The 25999-nt window shown below is 44.0% G+C and overlaps 1 protein-coding gene across 1 annotated transcript in view; it reads right to left on the bottom strand.

Moving 5' to 3' along the window:
• LOC138520080 (C4b-binding protein-like) overlaps positions 1–25999 on the bottom strand; it is a 56440-nt gene that overhangs the window by 21496 nt on the left and 8945 nt on the right. Inside the window, exons 3-5 of the mRNA XM_069632605.1 lie at positions 23623–23814; positions 22317–22413; positions 19948–20027 (exon numbers count right to left, since the gene is read on the bottom strand). Of these exons, the coding sequence (XP_069488706.1) occupies positions 19948–20027; positions 22317–22413; positions 23623–23814 (369 nt within the window). The remainder of the gene's footprint in view (positions 1–19947; positions 20028–22316; positions 22414–23622; positions 23815–25999) is intronic.

The following is a 25999-nucleotide window of genomic DNA, read 5'->3' as shown; positions in this document are numbered from 1 at the left end:
TGTTAGTACCTGCATTCAAATGCATAATTCTTTAGGCAATTGAAATCATGATGTGGGTTTCGTACTTGTGTGCCAGGGAAGTAATTGGAAAGGTAGAGAGGGGACAGGAGACTGCTTATTCCCACAGCAGTCCATAAGTGGGTGCTTTCAGACTTAAAGGGGAGAGTTAACTGCTTGTAACATTTAATCTGCACTAGAATAGTCTCATTAGAGGGCATAAAGAAGTTAGATGCTCCACAAAAATGAGTTTGCCCCTCCAGCACCGCCCGTAAAGTTTGCACCTCTCCCAACATTTGAAGGGTTAGAACCCCCCCAAAATGTAGGTTTCGTTGCGCCATCGGACACAAGCACACACACACCATTCACCACACACACACATGCACACCCAGCCACCCGTACATGTTTTTAAACATTTATTTTTTTGGGCATTTCACGTTAATTACAAATATACACCCTTCCCACCTCCCCCATTCACCTTTTCCTCCCCCTGCCCCCGCTGTGCATACAGCAAGTTTCAAATAGTAGAATAAGCCATAATATGAATTCAAGCAATTCCCAGTATACAGAGTTTCTGCAGACAATACACAACATTATAGTCTTTCTGCAGAACGTTCAACACTACATTCCAACCATTGGAAAAGTTAGAGTGACATCTTTGTATAGAGTACGTTATCCACTCTAAAGCCACAAAGTTCCAGACTTTGGAAAACCATTCGTCAACCTGAGATTTTTTTTCTCCATTCCCATTTTTGGACGATCACCAATAAGGCAGCCAACGGTTTGTTTGGGACTATGTCGAAGGTTCTCTTCCATCACTACCAGCAGACAGGATTTCACAGACCTGGGTTCTTGCAATCCGAGCACTTGGGCCATATATTTGTTTATCTCTTTCCAGTACCGCTCCGACCCAGGGCAGTCCGACCAGACATGTTTCCAGTCTCCCACCTTTCCACAATTTCTCAAACATTTGTCTGAGATAGAGGACTTCATTTTCCGTAAACCAGAAGGTGTGCAATGCCATTGAACCATTAATTTGTACCAGAATTCTCTGATCTGAATCGACGTAGCAAGTTTAGGAATTGCTGTCCAGAATGTATCCCATTCTTGTTCCGCCACTTCCTCCCCCAATGTCGGTTGCCAGCGCTATTGATAACCTATCAGTGTCTTAGGGGTGGTGTCAACCATTCATTTGTGTAAGTTTGAAATAAGAGCTTTAGATCCATCTTTAGACGCCACATATTTTTTGAAAGGTGTAAGCTCTCTTACTGCCGCTTTCCTCACTGGTGGGAAAGGATCTGAAGGATTAAGGGTCATTTCCCTGAAACAAATCTCTCACTCTCATACAACCTGGGGATTATAAAATAAAGGCGTCAAAGGGGAAGGATATTTTGCCAAGTGATATTTCTTAACCGTTGTATCCCAGACTTCCTCAGCAAGATTCGTAATTGAACTAGCATGTGTATTCGGGGGTCGATTGTGTTTAGGGAGCCACAGGTTATCCCCCAAATGAGGGCCACCCAACGCCCTCTCCATCTGTACCCATCCTTTCGCCGTATCTTCCTCGCACCAATCCTTAAGAACCCTAATTTGAGCTGCCTGGTAATATTTGGACAAATCTGGGAGCCCCAGACACCCCTTATCTGTAGGGGTCATTAGGGTACATAAAGCCAATCTTGGAGTTTTGTTATTCCATATGAATACTGAGATTGTTTTATGCAATTCCTGAAAAAATATAGCGGGATCCCGAATTGGTAAGGCTTTAGGCAGTGTAACCATTTTTACTGAGTTAATTCTGCCTATTCAGGAAATAGTTAAGGATCCCATTTTACTAGTTGTGTTTTGATTCCTTTTAACACACGGGGGTAGTTGGCTTTATATGGCCCATCTATTGTACGAGTTATAGCCATCCCTACCAATTTGATCCCTTCTTGTGCCCAACCAAAATGTGTATGCGACCGTAAAGCCTGTATGTCCGTGGTGAGGGAGGGATACGTTTAAGATTTACAATTTAGAATTGTTTATTTTTAAGCCTGCGACCTTCCCGAACTTCACGAATTCTCTTGTCGCTGCTTTTGTTGTTTTCAAAGGATTTAAAGCCAGGAGAAGCATGTCTTCATCATATGCCATAATTTTATGTGGAACTCCCCCAAAGCCAATTCCCTGAATATCATCTGTCTGTCTGACCTTGGCGAGTAACGGTTCCAAGTGTAGTGCATACAATAACGATGATAGGGGGACAACACTGTTTGGTCCCACGTTGTAGTGAAATGGGAAGAGTTAAACAACCATTTATTAATAATCTCACTGATCGCTGTATATAGTTAGCCTTGATTTTATCAATAAACTTAGGACCAAACCCCATCCTTGCCAAGGTGATAAAGAGAAACGACCATTCGACACAGTCAAAGGCTTTTTCTGCATCTATAGATACGAGAACTGCAAGGATCTTTTTCTTTTCTATTTTTTCTAAAATATGGTAGGTTCTTCGGATATTATCATGTGTCTGCCGCTGCTTGATAAAGCTGATCTGACCAGGATGTATTAGTCAAGGGAGTAGATCCTCCATCCTATTGGCTAAGACTTTAGTGTAGATCTTTGCATCAAGGTTTATTTATGCTATAAGGCGATAAGACCCGCAATTACTCAGATCTTTAGCTGGCTTGGAGAATAACCTTATTTTAGCTTCTTCCGTTGTGGAGGAACTTGTCCCCAAAAATGTTAAGGAATTATATAACAGGTTCAGTTTTGGTGCCAATACATTATTGTATGTTTTATAAAACAATGACCGATATCTGTCGGGGCCTGGTGATTTATTTAGCAGAAGATCTCAAATAACCCAGAGACCCTCCTCTAGAGTGATATATAGTTCAAGCTGCTGATCATCCACGAACGTCACTCGAGGGAGAGTGACTTTCTCCAGATATTCCAATTGGGATTGCAGGCCTGGGAATTCCGACCGGTATAAATCTGAATTAAATTAATAGAACTGTGTGAGAATGTGTGAAGTTTCTGTAATTATGTCACCAGAAGGGAGCCGGATCCGCTGTATCGTACGGGATGCTACTCTCTGGCGGAGTTGACTAGCCAACAGTCGGTCTGCTTTGTTGGCTTTAATATAATACTTTTGTTTAAGGATGAGCAAAGATTTTTCTGCTTTCTTAGTTTGATAAAGATTGAGCCTACTCGCCATAGCCCTGTATGCTTTCTGTATAGTTGGGCCAGTATTAGTTTCCCTATTTTTCATCATCCTTAGAGTTCCTTCTCTAATTCTTTTTAATGTCTCAATTTCTTTTTATATCAAATTGCCTCTGGCAATTAGGGCACCCTGCAGAGTTGCCTTAAAGGTATTGCATATTATGTTTAGCATAGTCTCCCCAATTCGGTTTAAATAAAAAAAACTTCCAATTTGGTCTGCAATTTTATCCCTGATAACTTGATCTTTTAACAGTTCAGATGGGAATCTCCATGCCCAGAGTCTCTGATTTTTACACGGTGTACATGCAAGTAAAATCTATACCCTTTGTCAGTCCCCCTGGGAGTTATCCTAACATCCACTAAGGAAAGGTGTTCAAATTTCTGTTTTAGGGTAGCGGAAGGAGGAGCTTGGACATAGCGTGTTCTTCTGCTTCGTTCTCGGGCAGGATCCCAGGCTACATTGAAGTCACCCAAAAGCAACATTTCACCCTACATAACGAACTCCAGTTGCCCCAAGGTACATTTCAGAAAACATTTCAGAAAAAACATTTCAGAAAAACCTCCTGGCCTATACTGGGGGCATATATTGCAACCACAGTCAGTTTAATAGAAGATGTATCTGCCCTCTTTATGAATCTTAGTGCGTAATACCTTAGTTTGAGTTCCGCCTTTAATAGCTATGAGTACCCCGGCAACCTTCCCTTCAGCAGTTCACTGTAAAAGAACAGGGGTACTGACAGAGACAGGGCGTATCTGCCCTCTCAATATGGGTCTCTTGAAGCGCCACAAAATCCGGTTGGTAACGCCTCAAGAGACCTTCTAATTTCTTACACTTTATTAGAGTCTTGAGCCCCTTAACATTCAATGATAAAAGTTTGAATCAAGAAGAACCTGCTCCTATTTCCATGGGGCTGCTATGTATGCACTCATTTCCACCGAAGTATTTTAAAGTTACCAATGTACAGTTGTTACCCCTTCCCTCTTGCCCCTTACCCTCAACAAACATTCCCATCCCCTCCCCCAAACTTCTCCCTCACCCTTCCCCAAAATGTCCCCTGGTGAGAATCACAGTACCTACTGTATCCGAGGGTACTAACCGCCAGCAATGAGTCACCCACTGTTCCAGGGCAAAGTACGGGGCATCCTAACACCCCCATCTGTTACCTGAACAGATGAATTCCAAGATGTCGCGCTCCGTTCCTGTTGTACTTAAGTTTACCTACACCGCATCTCGACTGTGCCCATAGCCATATCCTTGAGACACCTTTATGTAGAAGTTTGCAATTTTGGACCTCTAAGACGGGTGTGCCGATCTTCCTTTTGCGCATCTTTAGATTTCCTTCTACGACGATCTTGTAGGGACCATTCCCATGATGTGGTATGTGTATCCTGTTTAGTACTATGCTCTGACGTGGCCTCAGTCCCAACCATTTGCCCAGTGGCTGCCTCCTATTCTATTTGAAGGAATGCTATCCATGCTCTCTAGAGATTATTCTGTGCTGTTTGCCCTCCAGGGAGAAGAGCAATCCAAATGGAAAGGACCCGATTCCACGTGTTTGAAGAGTCTTCACCACCAGTTGCATGTCTCAGCATTTTTGAAGAGTTATCATTGAAAGGTCCTGATAGAGTTATATTTCTACCCCGTTTTGCGTTATCGACTCCTCTGTTCTGGCCTCTCTTAATATTTGCTCCTTTTGGGGGTACAGTGCACATGCTGCCAATACACCCAGAGGGCGAGCTCCCGGTTGTGTCCTCTTCGGTCCCATCTTCTGGACCCGATCTAACGGAATGTTGGTATTCTCCTCATACACCATAAGGTGCAAAAAGATCTGTGTAATCTCCCCTTTTAGGTCTGGGTCTGCTACTGATCCCGGGAGATTCTTAATTCGGATGTTGGAGCACCTTGATCGATTCTCTAGGTCTTCACATTGAATTTCAAGGTTATATGTCATCCTCGATAATTCTCCTAGGGCGACCTCTGCTTGTTTACTTTCATCGGCAAGTTCCTGGATTGCACGCTCGTTTGTAGCAACACGCTCCCCGAGAGAGGAAACGTCTTTGCCAAAGTCTGCAAGAGAATGCCTAATTTCAGAAGTAAACTCTGTAAATTTTAATTGGAAAGAAGCAGAGAATTTTTCCTGAAAGTCTTGAAAGCTTTTGGTTAAATCTTCTTTAGAGTCCGCCATTTCAGGATCTTCGTTATGCAATTCCAAAGGTCGCTGCAACGCAGGTAGAGCCGTGGACGTGGGTGTGTCCAGATCCCTCGCCCAAAGTTTTTCCAGTGAATTGGACAGTTTTTGATGAGGCTGCAGATGACCGACTTGGGTCCGTTTCTTCCTACCTCTTGGCATGTGCGTAGAGTCGTAGACCTTATGAGGGTTTCTGGATCTAACTGCATTCACCCCAGTTGGGACTCTTATTTGTGGGTCACAGAGGCCGGGTTCTGAATCTGAAATGTATGCACAAGCAAATTAAAACATTGTTCTCTGTAGCCTGTCACTGTAATTTTCTGCTCATGCTGCTGCGTTCCCCTCTGTCAGCAGGCCCTTGTAGAGTCATCCAGTGGGGATATGCTTGCTCTTGGCTTGTTCCACAGTACTATGCAGAGAGGAGATTAGTAACTACTAAGAAAGAGATGCGGGCCTACGATGATCTCGGCCTCTTCCGTGCTTCCATGTGATACCACTGAAGACATTTGCTTACAAGCTGCCAGTAGGGATGTTTACTGCTGTTTCTCCCGCTGTACAGCAACTTCGGATTATTCTCTGCTCACTTTCAGTGGAGTTGCCTGATGCATCACTCCTCCCTCTAGATGCATATTAGCAACTGACGCCACACCCGCTTTTATTTTGCTTTTCTTTTTTAATGCCAAGGAATCGGCATGAGATGAGCACTAAATCTTGCACTTCTCCCTGCTCGCCGCTCTCCTGGTCTTGGGGGACTCACTGCACTGCAACCGGTGTCCTGGGCGTGCCACCCCGTCGGCGCAGCTCCTGGGCAATCCACTCTTCACTGCTGTTGTCAGAATTCCTCCTGACCTTCCGCTAGAGCAAGAGGGCCCCATGTCACACCGGAGGCACCCCAGGGGGCGGCTATCGTCAAGTGTCTGGAGATCCCAGGTCAAAAGCCCTCACTGGTGCACCTCCATGTAGAGCGCCACGCCCAGCACTCGATGTGACCCGAATCCAGAGTAATTGAAATGGATCCCTAGCTCTTACCCCTTGGCCCTTCTCAGTATCATTTAATGTAGGTGTCCGAGCAAGATCAAACTTTGTTAGGCGGCTGATGACTTTCAGACTCAGGGCTTCTTATGCCGTAAGAGACACATCTTTCCAAAGCAAAGCCTTGTAGGTGCAGTTTCCACCCAGAAAGTGGGTGGAGCCTAAATCTCAATACAACATTTTTTTTATTTTAAAACATTTTTTTTATTTTAAATTAGTCATAAAGCAGTAAGCTGTCCATCGCTGCTCATCACTCCGGCCGATTGCGCTGGACAGAAAACAAGTCAGCCCCCTACTCTTTGATCCATTCATTAGGCTCCGGAAATGGAGGAATTCAATTGAGCAAATCTCCCATTAGCTCCTTCCCAGCACCCTCTCCCAGGCCCATTTAGGAACTTTGTACTTCCTGTGTCCCCTCTGGGAAGGCTCTGTAATAAGATTGTCCTGCATTTTTTGTCAACTAATCCTATCTTATTTATGTATTGTCAGGGGTCAGAAAGGCGAGATGGACACATAGGTAGATTTTCTTCACAAGTCTCCATTTTATTAAATGATAAGGGTTGAGATAAACACCTATCTCTCCCTAACCTACCAAGGATTTCAAACCTAACAAACCAAGACTAAAGGAAAATGACCTAATGTTCAAAGGTATCTGTCCCTCACACTAATACATACAACACAATCATACATTAATTATTTGGCAGTTTAAACTTCATAAAACAATATTTAAATTCAAACACAAAGTTCTAAACAGGAATCCTTGTGATCAGGATTGGATCCCCTTCCTCTGGATCAATTCAGGATGTTTCAAACCAAAGTTCAATTTCAGGAAACATTTTTTCACTAGCCAAGTTCTACTCCAGGTAGAATACACATTTCCAATACGTCCTTCCCTTGGCAAAGTGACTAACCCAGTTCCAAAAGGTTTTGTCACTCTTAAGACAACTGTTAAAGCTTTCAAAACCTTCTGTTTGAAAAAACAAAAAGACCTTCTCTTTGTACATCAAGTCGAAAGTCAATTTAAATATTATTTTTCTCTGAAGGCCAATCACATTTTATCATATCACATTTCTTCTTCATGAGCAACACCTTAGTCAGTATGGTTATACAATAGATCATGAAAACACAGTAGTGGAATGCCAGTTCTTTTCCACCACAACCTTCTACCATATTTGCAGTACTTCAAATCATCTTCTTCCTGGTCCACTCGCCTGCCAGGACTAACCACTACTTGTCCCTTTCCCGGTGTACTCGCCTGCCAGGATAAAACTCCTAATACTACTACTTGTACTCTGTGGTGAAGTTTATTCTTGGGTAAGTCTTTTGGCCTGCAACACAATTGGCGTACAACTTCTTTCACAAATAGACTGCACGCAAGGACAATTATTCTCACATTGATCGATTTGCCATAGGCAATGCAGGTTATAGTTCTCTCCCCTTGATCCTTTCTAAAAGGAGGGCTTTTCTCCTGCAGTTTCTTAATTCTTTTTACATAGCCTATTTGCTGCTGGCAATGTAGTTTACAACTTTCTCCCACAGGATATCTTGTTCCGGGACCGTTACATTGAAATTGCTTTGATGTCACTTTCAACTTTCTTTGGCTTTAGCAATGCATGTTCCAATGTCCCTTGGTTGGCTATCTTTAGGAAAGTTGTATCCCCTTTGTTTTATTACTGTCCCTTTCTGGCTTTGGCAATGCTGGTTACATTATTCCCTTATTGAATATGTCGCTTTAGATAAATTGTATTCACTTTGCTTGTTGATTGCCCCCTTTTGGCCTTGGCCATGCTGGTTCCGATATTCTCCTATTCCACATCTCCCTTTTGGAAGGTTGCATTCACTTTTCTTGATCATTACCCCCTTTTGGCTTTGCAATGCAGGTTACAATAGTCTGTTATTCAACATCTCTTAATAAGAGAGTTGTGCCCGGTTTGCTTTAATTCAAAGGTTTGGTATTGAAACGGTGCATTCTTATAGAGCGGTCTACTTTTGAGCGCTGCGGGGCCACCTGTATCAGGTCCACTCATTGGTATACCCTGGCATCTCCTTCTGACTCACTGCTTCTGCTTCGATGTTCGTCTAGGCTGCGCTGGCATTTGACTGCTCCGGTCAGCCTTCTGCTGTTTGCGCTGTTTGTAAATGCAGCTTCCATTGCTCCACACGCGTTCCGGTGAAAACCTCACACTGTGGCGAAAATGCATGGCACAGAGAGCTTATCTCCATCTCCTTAGGTCACCAGGCCTTAATACTGCTTCCACCTGCGCGCCCTCTGTATCCTCCAGGATACCCAACCTCGGCCACGTTCTCTGCAGGGTGTCCCGCTACCAGCACTATGGCTGCTCCCACTTCTGCTACCTCCTGCTGCTGGTTACTGATCCGCACTTGAAAGGCCTTTAAATGTTTAAAGGTCCTGCTTAAGTGTGGGTCATTACAACTAGACCACTCACTGCGGTTTATCAACTCTGGATTCCTCTTCCTCGTCTCAGTACTAAGAGCATTATGGGACTTGAAGTCTGTAATGATCAAATCTGTTTTAACATAATTTATTTCACTCTGGTTATGAGATTTGTAGGATGTACTTTTAAGGCAGGATTTAAAAGAAGTAATGGTTTTCTCTCCAATGAGGAACCATAGCTACTTTCAGTTCCCTGCCCCTTGTGTACATTGTTTTCCTGTTTACACAAATACCTTGGGCAAGTCTGGGAGGCGAGACCCTACTGTGACAACATGACATTAAATATTCAAGCATTCGGGAAAACTCATCCTCAGAAGAGGATGAATACTGCGTCCCTTCTGCCACCACATTCCCTCAACAGCCTTCTCCTCCCATGTGGTCCCCCTTCCTAACACCACCCTGGCGTTAGGATCAGGTAATGGCTGCCTCATGGCTGCCTCATTCATAGTGGATCCATAGAAGAACTCTAAAAAAGAAGGCAAACAAAATTGCACATCTGAATGAAATGTGATAGAAAGAAGTTTTTACCCCTGAAGAATTTCCTTGTTAGTGATATGAAAGTGTGTAAGGAATGAAATATGTCAGGTATGGTTTGAATGCAGTATGAAAGTAAGCATGGGTGATAGTAATACAGAGTAAAGTGGTTTTGGGTCTGGGAGGCACCTCTCTATGACAGAGGGGAGCAAACAACAGATCCTTATGATATTTTTATCTTGAAAACATTGTCAAAAAATGCATTACTACAAATTTTTGGATGTGCACAATGAAATTGAAAAGTATTGACATATATGTTTGTTTGTCAACCAATTGTATTGATTTTTCTCACAATTGAGAAAAATGAAAAAAAGAAGAGTGTTGAAAAATGTTTTACAAGATGTGTTTTAAGAAAAATAAATAAATTGCTATTTTTGATAAAAAGCTGGTGTGATATATGACAATATAATGATCATAAAACATATAAGAGAGGAATAACCAAGAAGGGATAGTGGGGAAGCAAGTGACCCTTTAAACATGATGTATTGTTTGAATCAAAGCCTATTGGAGGGCTGTTTATAAGTGGTCGGTAAAAAAGTACCTCCAGTCTCTCTGAGTTATAGGGCCTCATTAGGACCCAGGCGGTAAGGGGTTTACGGCGGCGTAAACAGCGCCGACCCTTACCGCCTGATTCCGAGGTCCCTTAGCGCCATGGAGGTTTTAACACCTGCTTTTAGCAGGTGTTAAAATCCATGGCGCTAAGGGACCTTGTTGTTAATTACGCCACCGTAATTTACGGTGGCGTAATTAACGCCTTCCCCAGTCCCATTATGCCCTATGGGGCAAAAATGGGAATGGGGAAGGGTAAATGGGTTAATGGGGACTTACCACCCCACTCACCTCGGAATGGGGCGGTAAGTCCGCCAACCACCATGGCGTAAACGTAGTTTACGCCATGGTGGTAAAGGTACGACCCAGGCGGTAACTTACCGCCTGGGTCGTAATGAGGCCCATAGTGTGCTGTGGTACGGGCGCATGCCCGTGAGACAAAACATATTAATTGGGAACATATCCATTGTAGGACACTGTTTCCATTTGTTAACAACATGCTACATAGACAATAGGCATTAATATGGCTGCTGAAAAGTGTAAGAGCTATGACAATGAGTACATCACGGAACTACTCTTTTCGGAGGTGAACTAGGTGATACATCGAATTTGACCAGTTGGGATGAACTAACCCAGATCAAAAAAAGACTAATTAGATCGGAATTGCATGGTAGTCTCATGTTAGAATATTTGAGAAATAGCATACTACCAATGGGACTTGTAGTAAGAAATGAGCCTAGGATCTTCTTAGATAATAAGGAGTTCTTGCTGCAGTGGAGTTACATTGGTAATAAATGTGGTAGGGGCTGGGTCATTCTAATAATTGATACGGCCAAACAGACAACTGAAAAAATAGCCATAGACCTGAAAAAATTAGAAGAAGAAATTAAAAAGATCGTCCCTCTTGAGCAATACAAAAAAAGACTGGATGAACTATTGAGCGAAATGAAGACATTTAAAGATGACCTGACAAAAGAACGCATTAGACGTCTGAAAAAAGACATACAACAGTTCACCCATGAAAAAGCCTTCCCGTTTACTCAAGACAACTACTTCACTAAAGAACAAGAAGAACAAGCGCAGAAACAAGGTAACTCTAAAAGAAGAGTTAGGTTCAGAGGAACCTCGTATAGCTCGAGTGAAGAGAGTACAGGAGAAGGCAGTAATACAGGCAGAAGAGGACGAGCCCCTAATTACAATACAGGGAGAAGAGGCTTTAGAAGAGGAGGTGGCACAAGAAGGAACAGTAATAGAGGCAACACGAGTGGACAACAACATTTTTTAGAACAGGACCAACAGGACTGGGACCCAGACCAACGAGTAATGACCCGCAGCATGAAAACACTGTGGTGAATTTATCTAATTATGTGTTTAGTATGGATGAGACACAGGCCCTTAATAAAGGCCTTTGGTTTGTAAACACAAACACACATAACCGCTTTAAGTTCCGAGAAGAATTCTTGGAATTCATGAGGAAGATCCACCTAAAGCAATTTTCCGATGATAAAATTAACGACAGTGATCCAGACAGTGGACTACACAAAAAATCTGATTTCTGCCCTCCAACAATAACCAAACGGCAGAAGCTAGGGTGTTTGAAAGTAGGGTGCTACAAGAAGTTGCAACATTGGAGGAGAAAACCAAAACAGAGAAAACCTATCACAACCTTAACCAAACAGAAAAAGCTACTCTCAAGAAGCTGCTAGATAATGAATCGATAATCATTCGTAAAGCCGACAAAGGTGGGGCTACGGTGGTATTAAATAGATCAGATTACATAGAGGAATGTATGAACCAACTAGGAGATGAGAACAACTACTTACCCTTGGAAGACAATCCAACAGACAAATTAGAAAGATTAATCCACCTTAAAGTGACCAAAGCAGAGGAAAGAAGATGGATCACAAAGAAAGAAGCAGCCTTCCTAACAGTAGATAAACCAAGGATTCTGCAATTCTACATACTCCCTAAAATACATAAATCCTTGACCAGACCACCAGGAAGACCGATAGTGTCAGGGTGTGATTCGATCTTGGAGCCATTGTCTAAATTTGCAGACCACTTTATGCAATCAATGGTCAGAGAAATGGCATCCTATGTAAAAGATACCACACAAATTATAAGAGAGATAGAGGGCAGATCATTCGATAACACTACGGAGATATTGATTAGTCTGGATGTTGTAGCTCTGTACACGAATATACCCCAGAAGGAATCCCTGGAATTATTGGAAGAAAGATTACTCACTGAGAGAATTAATACCAACACCCCAGCGTCCTTCATAATGTGGTGTGCTGAAATGGCACTAACAGAAAGTTACTTCCACTTTAATGGCACCTTTTCCAAACAAATAAAGGATACAGCCATGGGAGCTACGCTGGCCCCAAGTATCGCCAACCTCTCTATGGAGGCGTTTGAGAAACATTGCATCCATAATGATACCAACCCATTTGAAGCAAATATACTACTATGGAGGAGGTATATAGATGTGCTCATCATCTGGAGAGGAAATGAAAACACAGCCAGTAAGTTTTTTGAGTGGATTAATCGACAAAACCAGCATTTAAAATTCACAGAGAATCTTAGCAAAGTGGAAATCAACTACCTGGACGTGACGATCAAAGTAGACACAGAGAAGGGAAAATTGTATGTGAAACCATATAAAAAGCCCACGGATCGGAATGCTCTCCTACATTATACCAGCTTTCATCCAAGACATACCCGGGACAACTTACCTTTTGGCCAATTTTTACGGCTTAAAAAGAACAGTACGAACAATGCAGACTACAAATAAGGAGCCCTCAAATTGAGAAGTGATCTACATAAGAGAGGTTACCCCACCAGGCTGACAAAAAGAGCTATGAAGAGAGCCGAGAATAACAACAGAGAGGCAATACTGGAACAAAACCCTAGAAGAAGAATTAAAGAGAATATAGTCTTTGTGAATACCTATAGTACCCTCTCCAATAGAATACAGAAGATCATCCACCGCAATTGGAGAATTATGGAAAAAGGAAAGGTACCACTACAGAGACCCTTGATGGCTTTCCAAAGAAGTAGGTTGATAAAAGACCAAATTATGAGAAACGACATCACTAAGCAGACTATGACACAGCCTACCTTAATAGAGACATGGGGACTGTGAGCCCCAGTAGGACACTATCCATGTGGATCCTGCGCGTGTTGTGCACAAACTAAGAAAACTACTGAGATTGATCTGGGTTCGAAAAATCTTTGGAAACGAGTGTTGACAAATTGCAATTCTTGCTTTGTAGTATATGTAATCTGGTGCCCCTGTAAAAAGATCTACATAGGGAAGACAGAAAGAAAAATCAAGGTACGCATCACAGAACATAAAAGCTGCATAAGAAACAGAGTACATTCGGCACCCATAGTGGATCATTTTATTGAAATAATACACAAAGTGGAAGACCTGAGATGGTCAGTAGTTTATATGGTGAGACAAACAAATGACTCGAATCTGGATAGAAGAAAATTAGCCAGAAAAGAGAGAGAATTGATCTTCCTCACAAAAAGTACAGAGGTAGGCCTTAATGAGAGAACAGAGTGAGATTTTTTCAACCCGCCCGAGATAGGGACTACACGGCTAACTACAAGAGGTGATAAAGTTAAATAACAACAAACTCTATAAAGGGTACGATCACCACCGCAGTAGAAGATGGACAAAGTTATGCCCCTCTTAATATCGGGTAGTCCAAAAGAGAAGATAAACATATACTAAAGACTCTGATGCAAATTGAAGGACTATTAATAAACTGACTTTCCAACATGGACAAGTAGCCCGCAGTGAGGCAAAAGACGAATATTTGAAACTCCATAGAAATCTAACTGCATGGAATGAATATAGAGCTACACAAAGCCTCTATAGGTACTCCCAACATGTACCTGTGCTTACCAGACGTGAGCGTGGGACACTGTGGTTCGCGGAGGGCGGTGCCATAGTGAATGGAGAGTGATGCGGCGCTGGGACTCCGCGTGGAAGCGGTGGAATCCGTGGACGCCGCGTGTTCGGGCTTGGAGCGTTGTGCTACCTCCGCAGCTTCCCGACTTGCGATTGCAGAGCCCCCGAGACGGAAGACTAAGGGGCCGAAGGCTAACGCAGGAATGCCAACGAGTCTATAAAGAAGGGGAGTGACATACACAGCATCAACAAATCACGTGACAAGTGGATCACATGGTCGTTCTAAAAGTATTAAAAAAACGGTCATTTTCATTTGAAAAAAACAGAGGAGAACACAAACGGCAGGACATGGGAAGAGATGAGAGCAGCATCTGTGAACGAGGGAGAGCCCCAGACAAACGAAGGTGACACCGAAATCAAGGACCCCGAATGGAGTAAGACAGAGGAGAATAGCTACAGGTAAGATAAATTAACCTTAATCTGTGGAGTCAGTTAGGTATATCAGAGACTGCCTGGAGATACACAGGTTATAAACAACAATACTTAATGCTGTGATATCCCTTTAACCGTAGCCAAATAGAAGCTGAAGCATACGCGACAAAAGAAGGATTGGCTAACACAGTGCTGGTCGAACAGTAGGCAGTAAGAGCCCAGAAGTCTTGAGCCCAACACAGCATTGTGAATCGGATTAATACACCAATAAAGCAGGTCATTATGAGCAGACCTAAACATACAAGAGGCAGAAAACTAATAGATATAATAATAACTAATGGATTTTAAACAAAAGGAAAAAGTTGATAATAATCACGTATGTATTGCTTTAAATAGTGGAAGAACGGGGAGGAATGTCCCAGATGGTATTCGGGAACTAGCTATCAAGGTGGATATAGCAAAGTATCCTGGAGTTGAAGGTGATACACTAAGAAGATAGACAAAGTAACATCTAACAGGATCAAGGTAATTACATGCGAAAGAATACCTAGATAAGGCAGAGACTGGCAATAGGCCAGCCAGTGGGCGTACTGATTTTGAGATCAATTGGAGCCATAGACTAGAAGATACCGGGTCAGGAAACATGTGACTTGTAGCCTGCGTGTATTGAAATGGAGAAATATAGTGTTGCAATCGATGTGCGTAAGGAGCTAGTTAAAAATGTGTACTCCTTAACACTGTTAATAAGGACAGTAGGTTATATGTAATAGAAACGTAAACCTGGAGGTGATTCGAACATTAAAATTTGAATATCCCCTCTCTTGCTTCCTTTAGCTATCCGTTTGATGGTTGGACCTCGGTGAATGGCAAATGGAACCTCATTCATAGTGGATCCATAGAAAGAACTCTAAAAAAAAGACAAACAAAATTGCACATCTGAATGAAATGTGGTAGAAAGAAGTTTTTCCCCCTGAAGAATTTCCTTGTTAGTGATATGAAAGTGTGTAAGGAATGAAACATGTCGGGTATGGTTTGAATGCAGTATGAAAGTAAGCATGGGTGATAGTAATACAGAGTAAAGTGGTTTTGGGACTGGGAGGCACCTCTCTATGACAGAGGGGAGCAAACAACAGATCCTTATGATATTTTTATCTTGAAAAAATTGTCAAAAAATGCATTACTACAAATTTTTGGATGTGCACAATGAAATTGAAAAGTATTGACATATATGTTTGTTTGTCAACCAATTGTATTGATTTTTCTCACAATTGAACAAAAAGAAAAAAAGAAGAGTGTTGAAAAATGTTTTACATGGTGTGTTTTAAGAAAAATAAATAAATTACTATTTTTGATAAAAAGCTGGTGTGATATATGACAATATAATGATCATAAAACATATAAGAGAGGAATAACCAAGAAGGGATAGTGGGGAAGCAAGTGACCCTTTAAACATGATGTATTGTTTGAATCAAAGTCTATTGGAGGGCTGTTTATAAGTGGTCGGTAAAAAAGTACCTCCAGTCTCTCTGAGTTATAGTGTGCCTTTACTTGGCCCCATTGGAGGAGAGTTTAGGCCGGGAATCTGTGATGACTCTGCAGGATTCATGTGATCGTCCCTCATGATGCCACCCCCAGGGTCAGGATCAGGTAGCGGCTGCTTTCCTCTGGCCACGTGGGAGGAGAGTTTAGGCCGGGGATCTGTGATGACTCTGCAGGATTCATGTGATCGTCCCTCATGATGCCACCCCCAGGGTCAGGATCAGGTAGCGGCTGCTTTCCTCTGACCACGTGGGAGGAGAGTTTAGGCCGGGGATCTGTGATGACTCTGCAGGATTCATGTGATCGTCCCTCATGATGCCACCCCCAGGGTCAGGATCAGGTAGCGGCTGCTTTCCTCTGGCCACGTGGGAGGAGAGTTTAGGCCGGTGTTCTGTGATGACTCTGCAGGATTCATGTGATCGTCCCTCATGATGCCACCCCCAGGGTCAGGATCAGGTAGCGGCTGCTTTCCTCTGACCACGTGGGAGGAGAGTTTAGGCCGGGGATCTGTAATGACTCTGCAGGATTCATGTGATCGTCCCTCATGATGCCACCCCCAGGGTCAGGATCAGGTAGCGGCTGCTTTCCTCTGGCCACGTGGGAGGAGAGTTTAGGCCGGTGTTCTGTGATGACTCTGCAGGATTCATGTGATCGTCCCTCATGATGCCACCCCCAGGGTCAGGATCAGGTAGCGGCTGCTTTCCTCTGGCCACGTGGGAGGAGAGTTTAGGGTGGGGATCTGTGATGACTCTGCAGGATTCATGTGATCGTCCCTCATGATGCCACCCCCAGGGTCAGGATCAGGTAGCGGCTGCTTTCCTCTGACCACGTGGGAGGAGGCTTTATGCTGAGGTTCAGTGATGACTCTGCAGGATTCATGTGATCGTCCCTCATGATGCCACCCCCAGGGTCAGGATCAGGTAGCGGCTGCTTTCCTCTGGCCACGTGGGAGGAGAGTTTAGGCCGGGGATCTGTAATGACTCTGCAGGATTCATGTGATCGTCCCTCATGATGCCACCCCCAGGGTCAGGATCAGGTAGCGGCTGCTTTCCTCTGGCCACGTGGGAGGAGAGTTTAGGCCGGTGTTCTGTGATGACTCTGCAGGATTCATGTGATCGTCCCTCATGATGCCACCCCCAGGGTCAGGATCAGGTAGCGGCTGCTTTCCTCTGGCCACGTGGGAGGAGAGTTTAGGCCGGGGATCTGTAATGACTCTGCAGGATTCATGTGATCGTCCCTCATGATGCCACCCCCAGGGTCAGGATCAGGTAGCGGCTGCTTTCCTCTGGCCACGTGGGAGGAGAGTTTAGGCCGGGGATCTGTAATGACTCTGCAGGATTCATGTGATCGTCCCTCATGATGCCACCCCCAGGGTCAGGATCAGGTAGCGGCTGCTTTCCTATGACCACGTGGGAGGAGAGTTTAGGCCGGGGATCTGTAATGACTCTGCAGGATTCATGTGATCGTCCCTCATGATGCCACCCCCAGGGTCAGGATCAGGTAGCGGCTGCTTTCCTCTGACCACGTGGGAGGAGAGTTTAGGCCAGGGATCTGTAATGACTCTGCAGGATTCATGTGATCGTCCCTCATGATGCCACCCCCAGGGTCAGGATCAGGTAGCGGCTGCTTTCCTCTGACCACGTGGGAGGAGAGTTTAGGCCGGGGATCTGTAATGACTCTGCAGGATTCATGTGATCTCTCATGATGCCACCCCCAGGGTCAGGATCAGGTAGCGGCTGTTTTCCTCTGCCACGTGGGAGGAGAGTTTAGGGTGGGGATCTGTAATGACTCTGCAGGATTCATGTGATCGTCCCTCATGATGCCACCCCCAGGGTCAGGATCAGGTAGCGGCTGCTTTCCTCTGGCCACGTGGGAGGAGAGTTTAGGCCGGGGCTCTGTGATGACTGTGCAGGATTCATGTGATCCCTCATGATGCCACCCCCAGGGTCAGGATCAGGTAGCGGCTGCTTTCCTCTGGCCACATGGGAGGAGAGTTTAGGCCGGGGATCTGTGATGACTCTGCAGGATTCATCTCAGTATATACTCATTTATTGATGCGATTTATAAAACTAAAGTGCCACATGAAATGTGGGTTGCTTCAGAGCGCTTAATAGAACAGCGCTCAATCAAAGAGCACAAATGCATAGCGTTAAAGGTTACAATGAGGTTATACAGGACATCTTGCTTCACTAAAGACGTAATTCTACGCTTGCTTTTAAAGTTCAATCCAAGGGAGGCTTGGGACTGCATGGGGTGTTTCACACAGAGGGGCCATATCTAGTGCAGCCTAGGATAAATGTGGGTTATTTTCCTGCACGGTATTTTTGATCTACCTCATGCAGTTCATTTTCCATGCAATCCCAACTTCTTATTAAGTGTTTTTAAGTAATGTTAAAAACACCAGACTCACAAGGAGTTCCGAAAAAGAATCTCCAGCGTGTAGCTCTTTTTGTACTAACAAGACCAAATACACAAAATGTTCATTTTAGATCCCTTGCCAGACTTTTGAAGGGTCACTTCACACTTTTCTCATTTTGCATTTGAGGGAAACTGCTCCTCATTTTAAATTAGGGGAAAACACACGAATAGGAATTACAGAAAGCGGGCCATATCGACACGAATGTTTGATTGTTTGTTTATTCATAATGCGCACCTGGCCCGACGGTATCAGGGCGTAGGGTACAGGAATGTTTTCAGCTTAAGGTTACAAGTTTAGAGCGGTATACAGATATGATACACAGATATAAGACAGGGTACATGGATATTTACAGCTTATGGTCACATATTTGCATTGGTACACAGATATGATACAACGATATGATACAATTCAGTTAATAGCACAGCACGGGGATGTACAGGTATTAAAACAGGTTGGGCGCCAATGGTTGCACCAGTGACACCAGTAGCGGGTGTAAATTGTAATGGTCGTTATCTTTAAGCCAGTTAATATGCGATGAAACATTATTTGTACTCAAAACAAACTCAAGAATTTAAAGGCACATATCGCGCCATTTTTACTTATTTAAACATCAGCAAGTTCAATATTGACATGTATTTGGAATTCTGAAATTTCAAAAATCAGTGCAATAGTTTCGCTTTGCGCAACTGTGGAACAGGCTTTAGTTAGTACCTTATATATTTTTTTCCTCCTGCAAAACCTTTAGTTTTGGTTTTAGGTGGCCATCTAAGCGTTACCAATAAGCCAAAACTATTGGCGGGGCATTGGAGATATGGAGAACTGGAACCCGAGGAGGAACACAGAGCCTCTGCATGTTGTTTGGAATGTGTGCACCCTTTGACCACCTACGGCCATACTTGCCCCTAGGGCCTGTTCCACCACCTACCTGCCCCCCTGCACCCGCAAACACCCCTCACCCCGGGACCTCTTTGGGCTAGTTCAATGAATGCCACCAGGTACTAGGGTCTTGGTAGAAAGAAAGTTGGATACACGTCTTACTTTCGTTTAGATAAATACAATGATAAAGCATTGATTGTACACCTAATTCTTTCATGGCATATTAACTCTCTTTAGATTGACTGCAGGTTTGTGTCGTGGTTCTTCCGTTCCACCTGCTGTGCTGTGTGGACTTAGGAATGCTCTCCTGACGACAGTATAGGACTTGGAAAACCAATACTGGCTGGTGTTTCTAAACAAAATGGCTGCCTCTCGTGTCACAAACATTGGCCTGCTATGGAGATTTCTGGCGCAAGAAATCTATGTTGAAAACCACTCTGGGGATGCCGGCATAATGGCTTTTAATTCCTCTGGAGATGTGAGAGACACCCACAGGGCAGCAGAGACAGCTGGCTTGGGGAACGAGCAGTTAGACAGCTTCCTGTTTACATTCAACTCAATGGAGAAAGATATCGTGACTAGTGCAGTTCTCTCTCAGGTGGCACTAAAATGTTCCAACCGGGACATGATGATGGTGCGTGGTACAAATACCTATAACATAACATAACTTGCTGATAGGACACTGGGAAAGAGCAAACATGCGCAGAACGACCTCCCTCATTTTGGGGAGGAAACTGAGTAGGGATCAAAACTAGAATTGAGTAACACTAAACCAGCGTCTCGCAAGGGAACAACGGGCACTTACGTTCACAAACTGGAACCGCGTTACTCCATGCACCCGTGTCCAAACATCTCCGCAGTGGCCTGGATCCGACCAGCCTGTACCTGAAAGTGGGACACACCACCTCAGTGACGCCACCCTGCCAAGGCACAACGCTCAAGCTTTCTTATGCCGTCGCATGTTTACACATGATCACATTCTGCAACATGTATCAACTACAAGGGCTTAGCGGAAGTTTGTGCATTTAAGGAGGAGGAATAGTGCATGAAGCAGGGGCACAGTGCAAGCCAAGTCCAGAGTTAAGTCACAAGTGTTCCCTCACATGGTCACACATTGTTTCGCTGACTTGTGCCCATCACAAACCTGCAGCAGATACCTCCATTTGTTTTCAATGAAGTGTGTAAGGCCCTGGTTCATGGAATTATTTGCGTGTAAAACAGGGATTTGCATGCCATAAGTGTGAGAAAAGCAGTCATTATTGTAGGATTATGGCCCACCAGAAGGTATTGTCCGAGATGGAGCTGAGGGGTATACATTGAGAAGGGTCTTTATCGTGAGCGATAATGACCACTTCCATGATCCATAAGGCTATGCCATGATCCGTAAGGCTATATCGTAAGCGATAATGACCTTTATCGTAAGCGATAATGACCGCTGCCATGATCCGTAAGGCTATATCGTAAGCGATAATGACCGCTGCCATGATCCATAAGGCTTTATCGTAAGCGATAATGACCTTTATCGTAAGCGATAATGACCGCTGCCATGATCCATAAGGCTATACCGTAAGCGATAATGACCACTACCATGATCCGTAATGCTTTATCGTAAGCGATAATGACCGCTGCCATGATCCGTAAGGCTATTAGCACATGGTCTTGTGCCACTGAAAGAAACATGTTTTTATTGTTGCAGAAAAAATGGGCACACAGAATTAAGTTAACGTGACAGTTTAGCTTGTAATGTTAATTTAGTGGACATGGGCGGAGGAGAGAGAGTGAGAGGGAAGGAACTGTAGGAGTCGCCGACTTAATGCACAGGTTCCAGAGAAACTGACAAAGAGAGGGGTAGAAGACAGAGAAAGTGAGAGAGTGAACGAGAGAGACCAGAAGAGGAAAGCCCGAGACAAAGAGAGAGAACGAAAGAGAGACAGAGGGAGTGTACCTCAGACACTACAAACAAAGGATGCTCTGGAAAAGGGAGAATGTGTGTGAGGGGGAGACAGAGGGAGCGAAGGAAAGAGAGAAGTGAAGGCAGCGAGACCACCTCCTCAACACTACAGTCTCTGCAGGGAGGGGAAGAGACACGTGGAAAAAGAGAAACAACGCAGAGGGGCATTTGCCATGGAGACAAGTAAGGCGTGAATGGCCAACGCCTTGCTTTTGTACTGCACCTGTGCACTACCCTGCTTATAACATGACCCCCAAATATCCGACCAATTTTCGTCCCGATTCCTCATTGTCGCAGTGGCCACTGGACATGATATGATAGGTTATTTATAACGCACTTAATATCCAGGGGTTTCTAAGCGCTCACTAGGAGATGGAAGCTGTGTTGCTCCGTGTCGTCTTGCTTCCAAGGCGAGCACGTTGCCCCTGAGCTATCCTCCCGAGACATGTCGCAGATCATGGCCAGTGGCCACGCCCCTGTAAGGGGGAGGGCAAATCCCATGGTTATTTATTACTAGAGGCGAAGTACAGTAACTAAACCCTTGGCATTCAGGGAGAGAAAATACTTTAGTTGCGGAACAGTTAAAGTGAAACAATTTATCACAAGAAAATCTTGAAATTCAGCAGGTTTAGAAAGTGACAGCAACCTTAACTAGGTGCTGGTCCCTCCCGTTACTCAGCCCAAGATCACACATGTGAGATCAAAGCAGGAATCAAGATTGAGATAAAAAATAGTATCAAGGGTGACATCAAAAGGGCGGGGCAAAGAGATAAGGTCGTTGTCACTTTTGATATCAGCTGAATTTCATGTGTTTTGTTGCAATTAATCATTTTACCTTAATTGTCTCTTAACTGAGGTGTTTGACTAGTTTAGATCTACTTGATTGAAAATGTTAGATCTTTTCCAATTTGACTGAATTTGTTTTGGTCTTTTTTGCTCTAAAATGTGGGGGGAGACATCCTGCAGCCCCACCCCCACTTCCCCCACCTTAACCCATTCCCATACCCCACCCCATATATATATATATATATATATATATATATATATATATATATATATATATATATCTTAAATTTGAACGAAATTCCACTAAAAAAGGATCAATAAATGTCAGATTTAAGAGGTCAATTTACACACACACACACACACAAAATACCCAGATCTCTTTGTAATTGCAACATTTGAAAGAACTGCCTGGGACAGCGATAAAAAAAAACACCCACCCTTCATCACAGCCAAATATCGCTGTTGAGCCAACGATGGTGCCATTGACTTGGACCCAGCCGTGATGTAGCTCTCCTGGATTCCCACACTCCCGTGCTTTGCAAAACCATGAAAGAGGAAGGAAAAACAAGCATAAAACAACAGCTATAGCACACAGGATAAAACTAGATAGTTTGGCAAAAGATGTCTTGCGAAATCCCCCCACATAAAATAACCTGTAAAATAGGAATCTGTGCATGATCCTCAGTACTATTGAAACATGTGAATCTGTGTGTGATCCTCTGTACTATTGAAGCATGTGAATCTGTGCATGATCCTCAGTACTATTGAAGCATGTGAATCTGTGTGTGATCCTCAGTACTATTGAAGCATGTGAATCTGTGCGTGATCCTCAGTACTATTGAAGCATGTGAATCTGTGCGTGATCCTCAGTATTATTGAAGCATGTGAATCTGTGCGTGATCCTCAGTACTATTGAAGCATGTGAATCTGTGTGTGATCCTCAGTACTATTGAAACATGTGAATCTGTGTGTGATCCTCAGTACTATTGAAGCATGTGAATCTGTGCGTGATCCTCAGTACTATTGAAGCATGTGAATCTGTGTGTGATCCTCAGTACTATTGAAGCATGTGAATCTGTGCGTGATCCTCGGTACTATTGAAGCATGTGAATCTGTGCGTGATCCTCAGTACTATTGAAGCATGTGAATCTGTGTGATCCTCAGAACTATTGAAGCATGTGAATCTGTGTGTGATCCTCAGTACTATTGAAGCATGTGAATCTGTGCGTGATCCTCAGTACTATTGAAGCATGTGAATCTGTGCATGATCCTCAGTACTATTGAAGCATGTGAATCTGTGCACGATCCTCAGTACAATTGAAGCATGTGAATCTGTGCACGATCCTCAGTACTATTGAAGCATGTGAATCTGCGTGTGATCCTCAGTACTATTGTTTGTTTTATTTGTATGACTTTCCAAACCCAAAGGTATCCGGCGCAGATGGGAACATGGGAATCTGGGAATTTGTGTGTGATCCTCAGTACAATTGAAAAATGGGAATCTGTGCGTGATCCTCAATACAATTTTAAATCCATTACATTAGTGTAAGGGGGTCAGTAAACAGAAGAGGTCACTGAGGGACGAGTCTGAAGACTCTTCAATGGATCAGTTGGCCTCTGTTGGTGGATAATTGGTCGATGCCGGTTGCATACACCTTCCTATAGAATGCCTGTCCAAAGTCACTAACCCCGGGCACCTCCCACTTCTTGAACTTCTTTGATAGTGGCTCCAGAAATACTTACGTTCACAGAACTCTGAAATGACTGACCACTGGGAATTTGCAAGGCACTTCCTAACAGCCAATTTTCCCGGGGTTTTGACATAACCGGGACGGCACACATAGCTGACAGACGAGTCGATGGGAAATGTTGCGGTGTCAGCGTGCCGCTTGCTCAAGTCTGCAAACTGCAGCGCCATGGGCCGACCACAGTTCCCTGAGGAGATAAATAAGTAAAGTAGTATGGGTTACTGAAAGGAAAGTGCGCTCAATAAAGAAATACCTATATCTGTCCCTCAGGGCCGGCCTTAGGGCAGGTTGGGCCGGGCAGCCGCCCAGGGCGCCGCCCCACCAGGCCAGTTTAGGGGAGTATTTTAAGGGCTCCCCGGAGCTGGTGTAGTGGGAGAAAGCACAGCAAGTGCCCTATTGTTATTAAATGCACGGAAGCATCATCTATTGAGATGATTACCCCCTGTAGTATTGTACCTATCTATCTGCACTGGGTGCACACAGTGCTGCTAGTAGAATACAGCTATGTCATATGGAATGTGATGGGACCTGAGGGTTCCAAGAACTACAGTTGGGAACACAGGATGGGAGAACCTTACTGAAAGGATGTCATCTGTTAATTTTCCTTGGCCATACATGTTTTTAAATTTTGAATGCTTTCATGTTTTGACTGCATTCCAATTTTTTTTGAAAGATCAATTTGCACTTGGACTCAGATCTGATCAGTCTCTGTCGCGGTGTTATTCTCTCCTCGCGCTGTTCTTTCCCAGCTGCATTGTTTTAATGTGATCTTTGTTTTGTGAGTTTCTTTTCTGCATTTTCCCACTTTTCATTGTTTCTTATGGCAGGGTGTGTATGTGAAGTTGATGGCGCAAATGACAGGTGTTTCCGAGAGGAATGGTGGTGATGTTGACTTATGGTTGTGAGGCAAATGTGATAAGGATATATGGTTTGTATGAATGTTGATAGTTCCTGGTGGTTGCGTGAGTACGCGTTTGTGCTGGGTGTGGCAGACCCTTATCTCCATGTGGCAGGTGGAGTGGGAGGAGATACGCTTTGATGGTTGAGAGTGTGGCAAGGAACGTATGTGCTCGCAAGTGGCAGTTGTGAGGCCTGGGAGTGGCAGTCCCGGGCAGGTGGTGAATTGTGTACTTGATTGTTTTGAATGTTAGTTAAGTGAATGTGGATACGCTTTCTTGGTTGTGAATGTTGTATAGATTTTACTGATGTGAAGGATTGTGTAATTTGGAAAGTTTCTCTAAATGTCTGGTCTGTGATATTTTGTTTGTGTGTTCAATTGAAGAGAGGGAGATGTGTAGTATTGTACCTATCTATCTGCACTGGGTGCACACTGTGCTGCTAGTAGAATACAGCTATGTCATATGGAATGTGATGGGACCTGAGGGTTCCAAGAACTACAGTTGGGAACACAGGATGGGAGAACCTTACTGAAAGGATGTCATCTGTTTAGCTCCCTGTCCCTTTCTATATAACTAGCCTTGTAACTCTGTAACTTATAAATAAACTCACTCCTTTTATATATACTGGTCTCCTGTGCCTTACCTGGATCCAGATGTCTTCTGACCATCCCCGTTACTACACCCCCCACCCCCTCCGACGCGGGAGCAGGGCGGTTTTCATTAGAATAGGGCGCTCATGCATTAGCATGAGCGCCCTATTCCAGTGATTAACTCCCTGCGAGGTGCCGGAGCAGGGAGTTAAAAAAGAATTGGCGCCAAATTTTTCTTAAATCGCCCGGGGCACTGCCGCCGATAAGGCTGGCACATCTGTCCCTAAAATTTCATTAAAATGTACACCAAACACCTGGGCACAAAAAAGCAGTTTCTGTGGAACCGGTAGGAAAGTGGCCTGAAATCTTTCGATCTCCAGATGTTTTGGACTACAACTCCCATCATCCCCAGACAACATTAGTCAATGGTGAGCAATCATAAGACTAATAGTCCACGGGTTGCACAACCCTGCTGTAGGAGGACATGTCAGGCACTTGTTGCAAATCTGATATACTGGGCTCGGTTGAGAACATTTCTACTCTGGGGAGTGACCTTTTACATCGACCCAGGAAGAGATAGAGAGAGGAAGCAGTCAAGCTTTGCTGGTAGATCCTGAAAGAAGGACAACATCTCTAGCTTGCCACCACCACCAATCCCATAATGCTTCCAGCAGGACTCGAGAACTGTTTGGCAGCCAGAATTAAGACCAGGATAATGAGTGATACCCAGAATGAGGGCCAGCTTCATTCTGTGACTCTTCAGTCCACTGTGATGGTTTGAGAATAGTCATAGATGCACCAATGAAAGATAGTTTAAAAGGGACAGTGTGAGTAGCTTCAGCACAAGGACAGACAGTGTGAGTGGCTTGCAGCACAATGACAG

Source organism: Ambystoma mexicanum, chromosome 13, assembly GCF_040938575.1.
Source record: "Ambystoma mexicanum isolate Mex_15411 chromosome 13, UKY_AmexF1_1, whole genome shotgun sequence".
Lineage (NCBI taxonomy): Eukaryota > Metazoa > Chordata > Amphibia > Caudata > Ambystomatidae > Ambystoma > Ambystoma mexicanum.
The sequence above is the reverse complement of the archived record's forward strand: the minus strand, read 5'-3'. Positions and strand labels throughout refer to the sequence as shown.